General features: G+C 39.6%; 1 protein-coding gene across 1 annotated transcript; it reads left to right on the top strand.

Moving 5' to 3' along the window:
• The first annotated feature begins 527 nt into the window (after positions 1–527).
• Positions 528–10719, top strand: LOC115140531 (inactive phospholipid phosphatase 7-like). The gene is made up of 2 exons (XM_029678860.2): positions 528–1123; positions 7110–10719. Exons 1-2 carry the CDS (start codon positions 634–636, stop codon positions 7493–7495), a joined length of 876 nt encoding a protein of 291 aa, XP_029534720.1. The 5' UTR covers positions 528–633; the 3' UTR covers positions 7496–10719.
• Positions 10720–13888: the final 3169 nt, after the last annotated feature.

Here is a 13888-nt window from a genome sequence, read left to right as displayed (position 1 = left end):
ATGCTCTCGGTTGTGCATCTGTAGAAGTTTGTGAGTGCTTTTGGTGACAAGCCAAATTTCTTCAGCCTCCTGAGGTTGAAGAGGCGCTGCTGCGCCTTCTTCACGATGCTGTCTGTGTGGGTGGACCAATTCAGTTTGTCTGTGATGTGTACGCAGAGGAACTTAACTTACTACCCTCTCCACTACTGTCTGATCGATGTGGATATTTAGCAGTCTTATGGTTTGGGGGTAGAAGCTGTTCAGGGTTCTATTGATTCCAGAATTGGTGCATTGGTACTGCTTGCCATGTGGGAGCAAAGAGAAATGTCTATGACTTGGGTTGCTGGAGTCTAACTATTTTTAGGGCCTTGCTCTGACACCGCCTGGTATAGAGTTCCTGGATGCCAGGGAGCTCGGCCCTAGTTATGTACAGTCATTTGTCTTGTATGCAAAATAAAAATGGCTGAAATCGAGGAGCCATGTGCAGTCATACAGATACAGAAGCAAGGCAGTAGATCTATTTATAACTGACACTGAGTTGGCGCCTCAGAGCAACACTTGATCTCTCTGCAGACAACTCTTCACCATATCAGTAATAACGTCCCTGCTACATGGAAAGGGGGAATTGTCAGGTTTTGCTAATTTGATATCAAAATGCCTGTAAATCAGACCAGATCCAGGATGAGAGATCAGAATGACCCGATCAACAGACTGGAGTTTATTTCACTGAACCAGCCTCTCAGAAATAGCAACGAGGCACGGGGGACATTAAGACGGCCTGGTTCACTGAAACGCCAGCCAAGCCAACAGCAGCAGCAGCAACCTCAAAATGTGCAGCAGGAGCCACTTGAAAATAACACTGAGGACCGCAGAGAATCTGTTAAACTTCCAGAAGAGGATTGCATACAACTCAACCCCTCCTTTAAGGCCATTGCAATGAACTCTCTTTTGGCGATTGATATATGCATGTCCAAAAGGCTTGGGGTTTGTGCATATTCTCACTCATCATGGGGCAGTGTGCGCTCCATGGTCAACCTGCTTGCAATCACTGGTCATGGCATCCCTTGGATTGTTGGCACAATTATATGTCTCACCAGAAGCAACACAATGGCAGGACAAGAAGTTCTGGTCAATTTACTTCTTGGTAAGTCATTTAATTTTTCGATTTACCTTTTCGTCATCAAATGTGGCAGACTCGAATCATTCAAGCATAAGGGACACTCCTTCAGTGTTTTTTTCTGACTGAATTTTGTTTATGTTTCCACCACTCTTGAGGAGTATTAATAGGCTGTTGTCTGTGCATTTAATTCCATCCCTTATGTACAGCTTATTCAAATCAAATTATATGTGCCACATGCAATGAATACAACTGGTGTAGACTTCCCAACAATGTTCAAAATAAAATAGTAGCACTAGGAATAATAAAAATACACAAGAATGGAGCTACCTGTACCAGATCAATGTGCAGAGGTATTTCAGGTCGATATGTACATAGGGCTGTTGCGGTGACTGTATTACCGCCACACCAACGGTCACGAGTCATGAAGGCAGTCAAATTCCACGTGACCGTTTAGTCACAGTAATTAGGCGTCTCCAAGCTATGATGCTGCTGCTGGTCATTAGTAGCCTACCAAACTTGCTAACTGCCTGGTACTCAGCACTCTATTGTCTTTCTAATCACTCTAACATCAATGCAAACGTATTCTAAAATCTAATCAAGCACTTTGAGAGTCCATGCGCTCATGTTGCACAACATTTCTATAGGCTATGCAATTGCCGGAGAAAACAGAGTGATGGCCTCTAATAAATGACGAGGATCCCATCAGCTTTCTATAGTCTAGGCCTACTATATTTATTTGAAAATAAACTAAGAGGAAAAGCGTCCTCCATTCGCTATTTGAATGCGTAGATGACATGTATCTTTTCCCGCTGCCCCTGTTTCAATATAGGTGCATGAAAATGGTCCATTCTAAATCAAAACAAATTTCACACATAGATTATTTAGTATATGTTAAGACAATATTATATCAAGAATAGTCTGATGGGTGACAATATTATCACTTGTGAATTTTTATATTATCACTTGTGAATGATGCCCAGTATAAGAAACGATTCCTTTTGTTGTTGACTTTTTCGAATCATAGTCGCACACCTCGTGTAGCCTAGCCCATAGGCCTATATGTTGTAATAAGGTTTGTATCACAACTAAAGTGGCCAAATAACTTCAATTTAAGCATAATCTGCTTTACAAGGGGTGTAGAGCCTAACTGGCATACAAGTTGCGGGAGGATCATTTTCAGCATAAAAATGCACCTTTATAATAGAAGAATTACATTAATAATTTAATTTGCGGTCACTTTTGATAATGCTGTTTTCTGCTAATGGAACATTCGCTCTTGTAGCCTACTACCATGTGCACATTTCTGCGCTTATAATGTGAGGAAATAATATTTTATACTATGGGGGATAGTACATTGACATAGGCAAGTGCTTTTGCTGTTCGTTAGGCCTTACTCATATTGTTGGCTGACGAAAAGTAAATATGGACAGTTCTTCCAATATCTTCATTTTGCACCTTGGAATTGCATAAAGACGCATGCAGTTGAGTCCCCAATGTGTCTGTCTTCACTTATAGCCTGTGAGAAAGACCCGATCACCTGATGGAGCGCACAGCACTCGGAGAAGGGCACAACGGCCACTAACCACAAAAGGCATGGATTTTTTTTGCGTGCATAACGGCCACACATATTCTAGGCATTATCAAGTGCTTGTCAAATTGTGAATGAATGACTGACTGTGTGTACAGCCTGCACAAAAAAACGAAGCAGAGCTCATGCCTTTCAAGCGACCTTTTTCAAATCATCATTAGAGTGGCATCATGCAGCCTTACAATGTATTAAAAATCATCAAAACATGTAGCCCAACGTTTGTACAACAACTAAAGTTACATTAATAACTCTAAATTAAGCATATAATAATATGTAAACTACTGTTCAAAAGTTTGGGGTCACTTAGAAATGTTCTTGTTTTTGAAAGAAAATCACTTTTTTTGTCCATTAAAATAACATCAAATTGATCAGAAATACAGTGTAGACATTGCTAATGTTATAAATGACTAATGTAGCTGGAAATGGCAGATTTTTTATGGAATATCTACATAGGTGTACAGAGGCCCATTATCAGCAACTCAAGGATGCTGGCCTTCTAGGCAGAGTTGCAAAGAAAAAGCCATATCTTAGACTGGCTATTAAAAAGAAAAGATTAAGCTGGGCAAAAGAATACAGACACTGGACAGAGGAACTTTGCCTAGAAGGCCAGCACCCCAGAGTCGCCTCTTCACTGTTGACATTGAGACTGGTGTTTTGCGGGTATTAATTAAGCTGCCAGTTGAGGACTTCTGTGAGGCGTCTGTTTCTCAAACTAGACATTCTAATGTATTTGTCCTCTTGCTCAGTTGTGCATCGGGGCCTCCCACTCCTCTTTCTATTCTGGTTAGGGCCAGTTTGCGCTGTTCTTCAGTTTGCGCGAGATCTTCAGTTTCTTGGCAATTCCTCGCATGGAAAACCCTTCATTTCTCAGAACAAGAATAGACTGACGTATTTCAGAAGAAAGTTATTTTTTTCTAGGCATTTTGAGCCTGTATTTGAACCCACAAATGCTGATGCTCCAGATACTCAACTAGTCTAAAGAAGGACAGTTTTATTGCTTCTTTAATAAGAACAACAGTTTTCAGCTGTGCTAATATAATTGCAAAAGGGTCTAATGATCAATTAGCCTTTTAAAGTGATACACTTGGATTAGCTAACCCAACGTGCCATTGGAACATGAGGGATGGTTGCTGATAATGGCCTCTACGCCTATGTCGATATTCCATAAAAATCTGTCATTTCTGCTACAAGTCATTTACAACATTAACATTAACAATGCCTACACTGTATTTCGGATCAATTTGATGTTATTTCAATGGACAAAAATGTGCTTTTTCAAAAGAAAACAAGGACATTTCTAAGTGAACCCAAACTTTTGAATGATAGTGTATTTCTTTGTTAACCTCTCAACACAGAATAGCCGCATGTGCGCACTCCCTCAAATCGTTTGGAGAAAATATCCTTTCTATTTTATTTTGCTTTGATCAATTGTATTCTTCATACTATAAAATAATGCCACGGAATTCTAAGAAAATCTTATCTGCTAAATTAACTAGTGTAGCCCTCCGCCATTTGGCATAGCCAGATAAGGACCTAACATAAGGACAACTCAGAGTATGCTATTCTGTTCTTCTTAAATAGACTACATTTTCTTCATATCATGCTTCTTTAGACCTGTCTAAAATAAATAATGGATTTATTGTGAAGTTGTAGGCTATATTACATGGATTCATTATACTTTTTTAAATGTCTCAAAGGTCTGCATCAGTGTCTTGTAGGCTGTGTGTATAAGCCAGGAGATGCTAAATGTGTTTATGTTAATTAATGGTCAATTAACAGGAGACTGACAGTTATTTCCTTGACATTCACCGGCTGACGAAATTTCATGAAAGCCATAGCCCTATATGTAAATGAAGTTAGGGTAAAGTGACTCGGTGTCAGGATAGATAATAATAAGAGTAAAATAAAGAACAGAGTTGCAGCAGGAAATGAAGAGTAAAAGTGTGTGAGTGTGCCTGTGTGTGTGTGTAATGTTTATGTACTGTATGTGTTTTTGTGTTGTTTCGGTGTGTGCGTATGTGCGTATGTAGTGTATGTGAATGTGTGTTTTTTTTGTGGGAGTGTCAATGTTGTGTGAGTGAGTGTGTATATGGTGTGTGTACAAAACATTTGGAACACCTTCCTAATATTGAGTTGCACCCCACTTTGCCCTCAGAACAGCCTTAATTCTTCAGGGCATGGACTCTACAAGGTGTCGAAAGCGTTCCACAGGGATACTGGCCCATGTTGTCTTCAATGCTTTCCACAGTTGTGTCAAGTTGGCTGGATGTCCTTTGGGTGGTGGACCATTCTTGATACACACAGGAAACTGTTGAGTGTGAGAAACCCTGCAGCGTTGCAGTTCTTGACACACTCAAACCGGTGGACCTAGTACCATACCCTGTTCAAAGGCACTTTAATATTTTTTCTTGCCCTCTGAATGGCACACACACACTATCCTATCAGGGAGATGGAGTTGACAGTTATGATTGTGACCATGGTGATGTCAATATTGTGTGTTTTAAATCTATCAAAAGTAGAGAACTTTACAGACCATGAGTGGTCTTGTGGCACTTGTGGGTTCTTATGCTGTAACTGACCCTGCTCATTCCTGAATAATTTAGGATTTTTAACAAATCGGACTGAGTTGACCAAATCTCTGTATACATGTTTATGTAATTACAGAATTATTATTTAAATTCACCGAAGGCTATTGCAAGACACTACATAACATCCTTTTCCAGTTAATCTTCATTATTGTCAGTTCTTTCATTTTAAACACTTTTTTTGTGCAGAGTTTGAAATTGGGCTCCTCTGCTCAGGACAAAAGGCATTTCCGCGCATAGAGCCGGCATGGAAATGAATAATATAGAAAATATTCTACAATTCCCCAAATAAATATTTATCCTTATAAAATTGCCCTTGGTGTTTTCAACTATAAAAGTTACATTTCCGTCGGTCAAGAATCCCTGCTAGCAATTTTCCGACTGTCTCAAAATACAGTGCCTTCATGAAGTAGTCATAAAGTAGCCTGAATTCAAAATTGATTACATAGGTTTTACAATACCCCATAATTACAGAAAAATCTCATGTACATAAGTATTCCCACCCCTGAGTCAAATCATTTTATATTCACCTTTGGCAACTATTACAGCTGTGAGACTTTCTGGGTAAGTCTCTATTGTACATGGATTGTACAATATTTGCACATTATTCTTAAATAAATTATTCAAGCTCTGTACAGTTGGTTGTTGATTATTGCTAGACAACCATTTATGTTTTGCCATAGATTTTCAAGCCGATTTACATAAAAACTGTAACTAGGGTACTCCGGAACATTCAATGTCATCTTGGTAAGCAATTCCAGTGAATATTTGGCCTTGTGTTTTAGGTAATTGTCCTGCTGAAAGGTGAATTTGTCTCCCAGTGTCTGTTGAAAAAAAATCTGAAACAGGTCTTCCTCTAGGCCTGTGCTTAGGTCTATTCCTTATCTTTTTACCCTAAAAAAACTCCCTAGTCCTTGCCGATGAGAAGCATACCCATAACATGATGCAAACACCACCATGCTTGAATATATGCGGGGTGGTACTCAGTGATGTATTGTGTTGGGTTTGCCCCAAACATAACACTTTGTATTCAGGACATAAAGTTAATTTCTTTGCCACGTTTTTTGCAGTCTTACTTAAGTACCTTATTGCCAACAGGATGCATACTTTGGAATATTTTCATTCTGTACAGGCTTCCTTCTTTTCACACTATCATTTAGGTTAGTATTGTGGTTGTATTGTGTTTTTGTGTTGTTGATTCAGCCTCAGTTGTCTCCTATCACAGCCATTAAACTCTGTAACTGTTTTAAAGTCACAATTAGCCTCATGGTGAAATCCCTGAGCTGTTTCCTTCCTCTCTGGCAACTTAGTTAAGAAGCACACCTGTGTTTTTGTAGTGACTGGGTGTATTGATACACCATCTCAATTTAATCAATTTTAAATGAAGGCTGTAACACAACAAAATGTGTAACTGATAATATGATAATATGATACTAACAGATTATAAACAGTACACTTTGGTTTCCTTAACCTACTAGCAGTCTATGAACAAGGTAAGACAGCAATTCACGCTTTGGTTTTGTTTACCTGGCCACTATCTGCAAGGCTATTTTTGGGGCATTTTTGTCCAAAAACCAATGCAAGTCAACTGCTCTCCAGACCCTAGAAACCCATTTGTGTGATTGGTACAGTAGGCTAGGCTAGATGGGCTGGAATCTACAAACAGGGACAGATTTGGTGCATGCCAACTTTAAAAACAAGTGGTTGGCACTGGTAAAACTTGTACAGGTCCAAACTCAGATACACATGCTGTATTTACCCTACTGTCTATCATCTAGGTCTAGGATGTTTTCTGTTAATCCTTTACTCTAACACACCATTTCCTCTCTCTCCTCAGCGCTTTTACTGGATGTAATGACCGTCGCCGGTATGCAGAAACTCGTGAAGCGCAAAGGACCCTGGGAGATGACACCTGGCCTCTTTGATTACATAGCGATGGACATTTACTCTTTCCCAGCAGCACATGCAAGCCGGGCTGCCATGGTATCCAAGTTCCTTTTGTCACACTTAGTGCTCGCTGTCCCTCTGCGCATCTTACTGGTGCTGTGGGCTTTCCTGGCCGGCGTGTCCCGCATCCTTCTTGGCCGCCACCACCTGACAGATGTGGGATTTGGTTTTGCATTGGGCTATCTCCATTTCAGTCTAGTTGAAATGGTGTGGCTGCCCTCCAACACTTGCCAGACTTTAATCTCCATCGGGAAACTCAGTTGGATCCCCTTCTAATGACAATATCAGCATTTTAGGCAACCCACAAAAGCTTGACATCCTCCTATCCCTCAGTCCCTATTTTTGTTAATTTCTTCTGTCACAACCACTCACTGGCCCTCATGTAATTTTAAATAGAAGTCTATGAAGACATAATGTATGTTAATCACATTTACCCCTAAATAATAAGGTTATTTTCAGCTTTGACTGAATTTCTTTCTCCAGTGTAAATGCAGTATGCAAGGAAATGAATGCATCCTTGTGACACATTTCCGATGCCTTTCTGACTAGGGTTTATTTATTACATTTTGATCCGCAATTTTTAGTTTTGTCAACATTTATGACAATTCATTTTTCTTATAAAAAAACATGTTTTTAACACTCATTCTCTGGACCTGAAAGTGTATGTATTTAAAAATGGCAAGTATCAGTAAAACAATCATAAGCTATCGGGGATTTTGTGAAAGACACAGTTTTACATGACTCACTATCAGATATTTTGTGTACAGTATGCACGAGAAAATACAGCTAATTGCCAAAGTTAACACTTGAGTAAATGAGGGACGCAAAGTATATTGTTAGCAGTTAAAAAGCAATTAACATCCCATCATGCTTATGGTCATGTATGAAATGCCCAGTTGCCCATTACTTTGGCTACCATGGGAAGATGAAGAGATCTCAGTTACTTTGAAAGAGGGGTCTCAAAAGAGCATTATCAGGCCCAAAAATCGTTTTTTTCTCTCACTACTTTCATTTCTCTGCAGTCCATATTTAGCCTTACAACTAAGTGTTTTACCATTTTATTTTAAGGACATTTAGGGCTACAAGTAGAATAATTTGACATGAACAGTTGCATTCATGAGTTGTATTGACAAATGTCCCAAAAAAAATTTGTCTGCCAAACAAAAACATGACAAAATGTATTTCTGAGAACGCTGTATGTACAGAAATTGTTTGCTCAGTGGGAAATGAATATCCAACTATTGTGTGGCTTGTGAGCATCATATACAGTTGAAGTCAGAAGTTTACATACACTTAGGTTGGAGTCATTAAAACTTGTTTTTCAACCACTACACAAATTTCTTGTTAACAAACTATAGTTTTGGCAAGTCGGTTAAGACATCTACTTTGTGCATGACGCAAGTAATTTTTCCAACAATTGTTTACAGACAGATTATTTCACTTATAATTCACTGTATCACAATTCAAGTGGGTCAGAAGTTTACATACACTAAGTTGACTGTGAATTTAAACAGCTTGGAAAATTCCAGAAAATGATGGCTTTAGAAGCTTCTGATGGGCAATTTACATAATTTGAGGGGTAGCCTAGTGGTTAGAGTGTGGGACTAGTAACCGGAAGGTTGCAAGTTCAAACCCCCGAGCTGACAAGGTACAAATCTGTCGTTCTGCCCCTGAACAGGCAGATTACCCACTAGGCCGTCATTGAAAATAAGAATTTGTTCTTAACTGACTTGCCTAGTTAAATAAAGGTAAAATAAAAAAAACCTGTGGATGTATTTCAAGGCTTACCTTCAAACTCAGTGCCTCTTTACTTGACAAAATCAGGAAATCAGTAAAGACCTCCATAAGAGCAATTTCCAAATGCCTGAAGGTACCACGTTCATCTGTACAAACAATAGTATGCAAGTATAAACACCATGGGACCACGCAGCCATCATACCTCTCAGGAAGGAGATTCGTTCTGTCTCCTAGAGATGAATGTACTTTGGTGCAAATCAAAGGACAGCAAAGGACCTTGTGAAGATGTTGGAGGAAACAGGTACAAAAGTATCTATATCCACAGTAAAACGAGTCCTATATCGACATAACCTGAAAGGCCGTTTAGCAAAGAAGAAGCCACTTCTCCCAAAACCTCCATAAAAAAGACAGATTACGGTTAGCAACTGCACACGGGGACAAAGATCGTACTTTTTGGAGAAATGTCCTCTGGTCTAATGAAACAAAAATAGAACTGTTTGGCCATAATGACCATCGTTATGTTTGGAGGTTAAAGGGTGAGGCTTGCAAGCCGAAGAACACCATCCCAAACATGAAGCACAGGGATGGCAGCATCATGTTTTGGAGGTGCTTTGCTGCAGGAGGGACTGGTGCACTTCACAAAATAGGTGGCATCATGAGGAGGAAAAATTATGTGGATGTATTGAAGCAATATCCCAAGACATCATTAAAGCTTGGTTGCAAATTGGTCTTCCAAATGGACAATGACCCCAAGCATACTTCCAAAGTTGTGGAAAAATGCCTTAAGGACAAACAAAGTCAAGGTATTGGAGTGGCCATCATAAAGCCCTGACCTCGATCTTGTAGAAAATATGTTGGCAGAACTGAAAAAGAATGTGCGAGCAAGGAGGCCTAAAAACTTGACTCAATTACACCAGCTCTGTCAGGAAGAATGGGCCCAAATTCACCCAACTTATTGTGGAAGGCTACCTGAAACGTTTGACCCAAGTGAAACAATTTAAAGTCAATGCTACCAAATACTAATTGAGTGTATGTAAACTTCTGACCCACTGGGAATGTGATGAAATAAATAAAAGCAGAAATAAATCATTATCTCTACTATTATTCTGACATTTCACATTCTTAAAATAAAGTGGTGATCCTAACTGACCTAAAACAGGGAATTTTTACTCAGATTAAATGTCAGGAATTGTGAAAAACAGATGCTGTTCTAATTGCCTAAGATACTATTTTTACATGAATGGAAATACATGTTTCTACATTTTCTTTACAATAATTTCAGCAGCAGACTTTATATTGTGTTTAATTTGTGGGTTTTGCCTTAAATATTGTCAGTTTCAAAATGTGTAAGCGGTAGCTTCCTTATATATTCAGAACAAAATATTTCTATGCAGTAATTTTTTTCATGCAACCACAATGAAACTGCTGTTCTTTGTAAAACAGACTACAGTTACTGGTTAAAACAAAAGTTAAGATTGAAATTAGATTTTTCACTAGATAAACATTTTGAATAAGTAAGGTGTGGGACAGGGTTTCGTAATAATAAAGCATTCAGTAATTAAGCATTCACTGAACATATTGATTGGAATTCAGATGGATGAAATTCTACTGGGTTAGGTTTGGTTTAATTCTATTAGAAAGTGGGTAATTTATCTTTGAACAATGAAATGTTACCAACAATCTTTTCATGTACTTTCTGATCTTGAATAGTGTATACATGCCTGCGTCTATGTATTGGCATATCCATTAAACATAAATTATATCCTCAATTGATTTGCTGAAATGTGTGACATTTTTTATGGATGAGAACATAAGGGACAGTGCCCTCGAGATGCAGGTGCATTCTCATTTTATAGAGGTGTGCTCTATCTGGGACACCTTTAACAATACCCTCCTCTGCACTATACAGTAGCTGTACACTTTGTCTACATGGCAAATAATTGTTGTATGTGCCTGAACCAAACGCAATTTTAATATGTCAATTAAACTATTTATTCAATGGTTTTCATCAACATAGTAATGTAATGCAATATTATGGACCTTTATCCCATATATACACTACATAGCCAAAAGTATGTGGAGACCTGCTCGTCGAACATCTCATTCCAAAATCATGGGAATTCATATGGAGTTGTTCCCCCTTTACTAACAGCCTCCACTCTTCTGGGAAGGCTTTCCACTAGATCAAGGCTCTCCAACCCTGTTCCTGGAGAGCTACTGTACCATCCTGTAGGTTTTCACTCCAACCCTAATCTAGTACACCTGATTCTAATAATAGGCTGGTTGATAAACTGAACCAGGTTAGTTACAACTGGGGTTGGGGCGAAAACATACAGGAAGGTAGCTCTCCAGGAACAGGGTTCGACAGCCGTGCACTAGATGTTGGAACATTGCTGTGGGGACTTGCTTCCATTCAGCCTCAAGAGCATTAGTGAGTTCAGGCACGGGCTCCCGGTTGACATTCCAATTCATCCCAAAGGTGTGCAATGGGGTTGAGATCAGGGCTCAGTGAAGGCCAGTCAAGTTCTTCCACAACAATCTCAACAAACCATTTCTGTGTGGACCTCACTTTGTGCATGGGGGTATTGTCATGATGAAATAGAAAAGCGCCTTCTCCAAACTGTTACCACAAAGTTGGAAGTACAGAATTGTCTAGAATGTCAATGTATGCTGTAGTGTTAAGATTTCCCTTCAAGTAGCACTATGCATAGTGCCAACTGTAAAATTTGGTGGAGGAGGAATAATTGGGGCAGGAAGTGATTTTCTGGCATCCGCCAAACCTTGATTAGTCCTTCGGACTGCCAGATAGTGATTCATCAAATTTTTATGTGCTATGCGCTTCAGCACTCGGCTGTTCCGTTCTGTGAGCTTGTGTGGCCCACAACTTCCCAATAACAGCACTTACAGTACAGTTGACCGGGCCAGCTGTAGCAGGACAGAATTTTGACGAACTGACTTGTGCCATGTTAAAAGTCACTGAGCTCTTCAGTACGGGCCATTCTACTGCCAATGTTTGTCTTTGGAGATTGAATGGCTGTGTGCTCGATTTTATACACATGTCAGCAACGGGTGTGGCTGAAATAGCTGATTCCACAACTTTGAAGGGGTGTCCACATACATTTGTATGTGGCCATGTAACGTATTTGTGTGTGTCAGCGAGAGAGATGGAGAGTGGGAGCGAGAGACGTCAGTGCATTTTTCTTATGCCTGTTATGTGATCTTAGTTTGACAGTTGCAATGGTAAGTGTCTTGTTTGGCAATTAAAATGGCCGTCAGGGGAATTTTGTTGTTGCTGCAGCAGAGGCAGTCTCTGTTTCACAGTAGGTGTCACTAACACAAGGTTGTTGTTGTGCTGCCTCTCCTGTCTGGTCTCATAGACTAAAGGTAACAAAGTAACTGTAAATCCAGGACACTCAAATTAGTATGATATGTTACGTTTGGTATGGTTACATAAGACATAAGGTAAGGCAAATACGAAGGTAGGGTGGTTGGTCAGGGGCGATGGGTAGGTGTATAAACACAAATGTTTTGCAACCCAAAAGTTGTGTGTTCAAATCTCATCACAAACAACTTTAGCAACATTGCAAGTACTTTTAACTTTTTAACTACATTGCAACTACTTAGCATGTTAACTAACCCTTCTCCTAACCCTAACCTTAACCCCTAGCCTAGCTAATGTTAGCCACCTAGTTAATGTTAGCATTAGCTACATAACCACATAGCTAATGTTAGCCACAACAAATTGGAATTTGTAACATATCATACGTTTTGCAAATACAGTGCCTTGCGAAAGTATTCGGCCCCCTTGAACTTTGCGACCTTTTGCCACATTTCAGGCTTCAAACATAAAGATATAAAACTGTATTTTTTTGTGAAGAATCAACAACAAGTGGGACACAATCATGAAGTGGAACGACATTTATTGGATATTTCAAACTTTTTTAACAAATCAAAAACTGAAAAATTGGGCGTGCAAAATTATTCAGCCCCTTTACTTTCAGTGCAGCAAACTCTCTCCAGAAGTTCAGTGAGGATCTCTGAAAGATCCAATGTTGACCTAAATGACTAATGATGATAAGTACAATCCACCTGTGTGTAATCAAGTCTCCGTATAAATGCACTTGCACTGTGATAGTCTCAGAGGTCCGTTAAAAGCGCAGAGAGCATCATGAAGAACAAGGAACACACCAGGCAGGTCCGAGATACTGTTGTGAAGAAGTTTAAAGCCGGATTTGGATACAAAAAGATTTCCCAAGCTTTAAACATCCCAAGGAGCACTGTGCAAGCGATAATATTGAAATGGAAGGAGTATCAGACCACTGCAAATCTACCAAGACCTGGCCGTCCCTCTAAACTTTCAGCTCATACAAGGAGAAGACTGATCAGAGATGCAGCCAAGAGGCCCATGATCACTCTGGATGAACTGCAGAGATCTACAGCTGAGGTGGGACACTCTGTCCATAGGACAACAATCAGTCGTATATTGCACAAATCTGGCCTTTATGGAAGAGTGGAAAGAAGAAAGCCATTTCTTAAAGATATCCATAAAAAGTGTTGTTTAAAGTTTGCCACAAGCCACCTGGGGGACACACCAAACATGTGGAAGAAGGTGCTCTGGTCAGATGAAACCAAAATTGAACTTTTGGCAACAATGCAAAACGTTATGTTTGGCGTAAAAGCAACACAGCTCATCACCTGAACACACCATCCCCACTGTCAAACATGGTGGTGGCAGCATCATGGTTTGGGCCTGCTTTTCTTCAGCAGGGACAGGGAAGATGGTTAAAATTGATGGGAAGATGGATGGAGCCAAATACAGGACCATTCTGGAAGAAAACCTGATGGAGTCTGCAAAAGACCTGAGACTGGGACGGAGATTTGTCTTCCAACAAGACAATGATCCAAAACATAAAGCAAAATCTACAATGGAAT

The sequence above is a fragment of the Oncorhynchus nerka genome, linkage group LG13, assembly GCF_034236695.1.
Source record: "Oncorhynchus nerka isolate Pitt River linkage group LG13, Oner_Uvic_2.0, whole genome shotgun sequence".
Lineage (NCBI taxonomy): Eukaryota > Metazoa > Chordata > Actinopteri > Salmoniformes > Salmonidae > Oncorhynchus > Oncorhynchus nerka.
The sequence above is the reverse complement of the archived record's forward strand: the minus strand, read 5'-3'. Positions and strand labels throughout refer to the sequence as shown.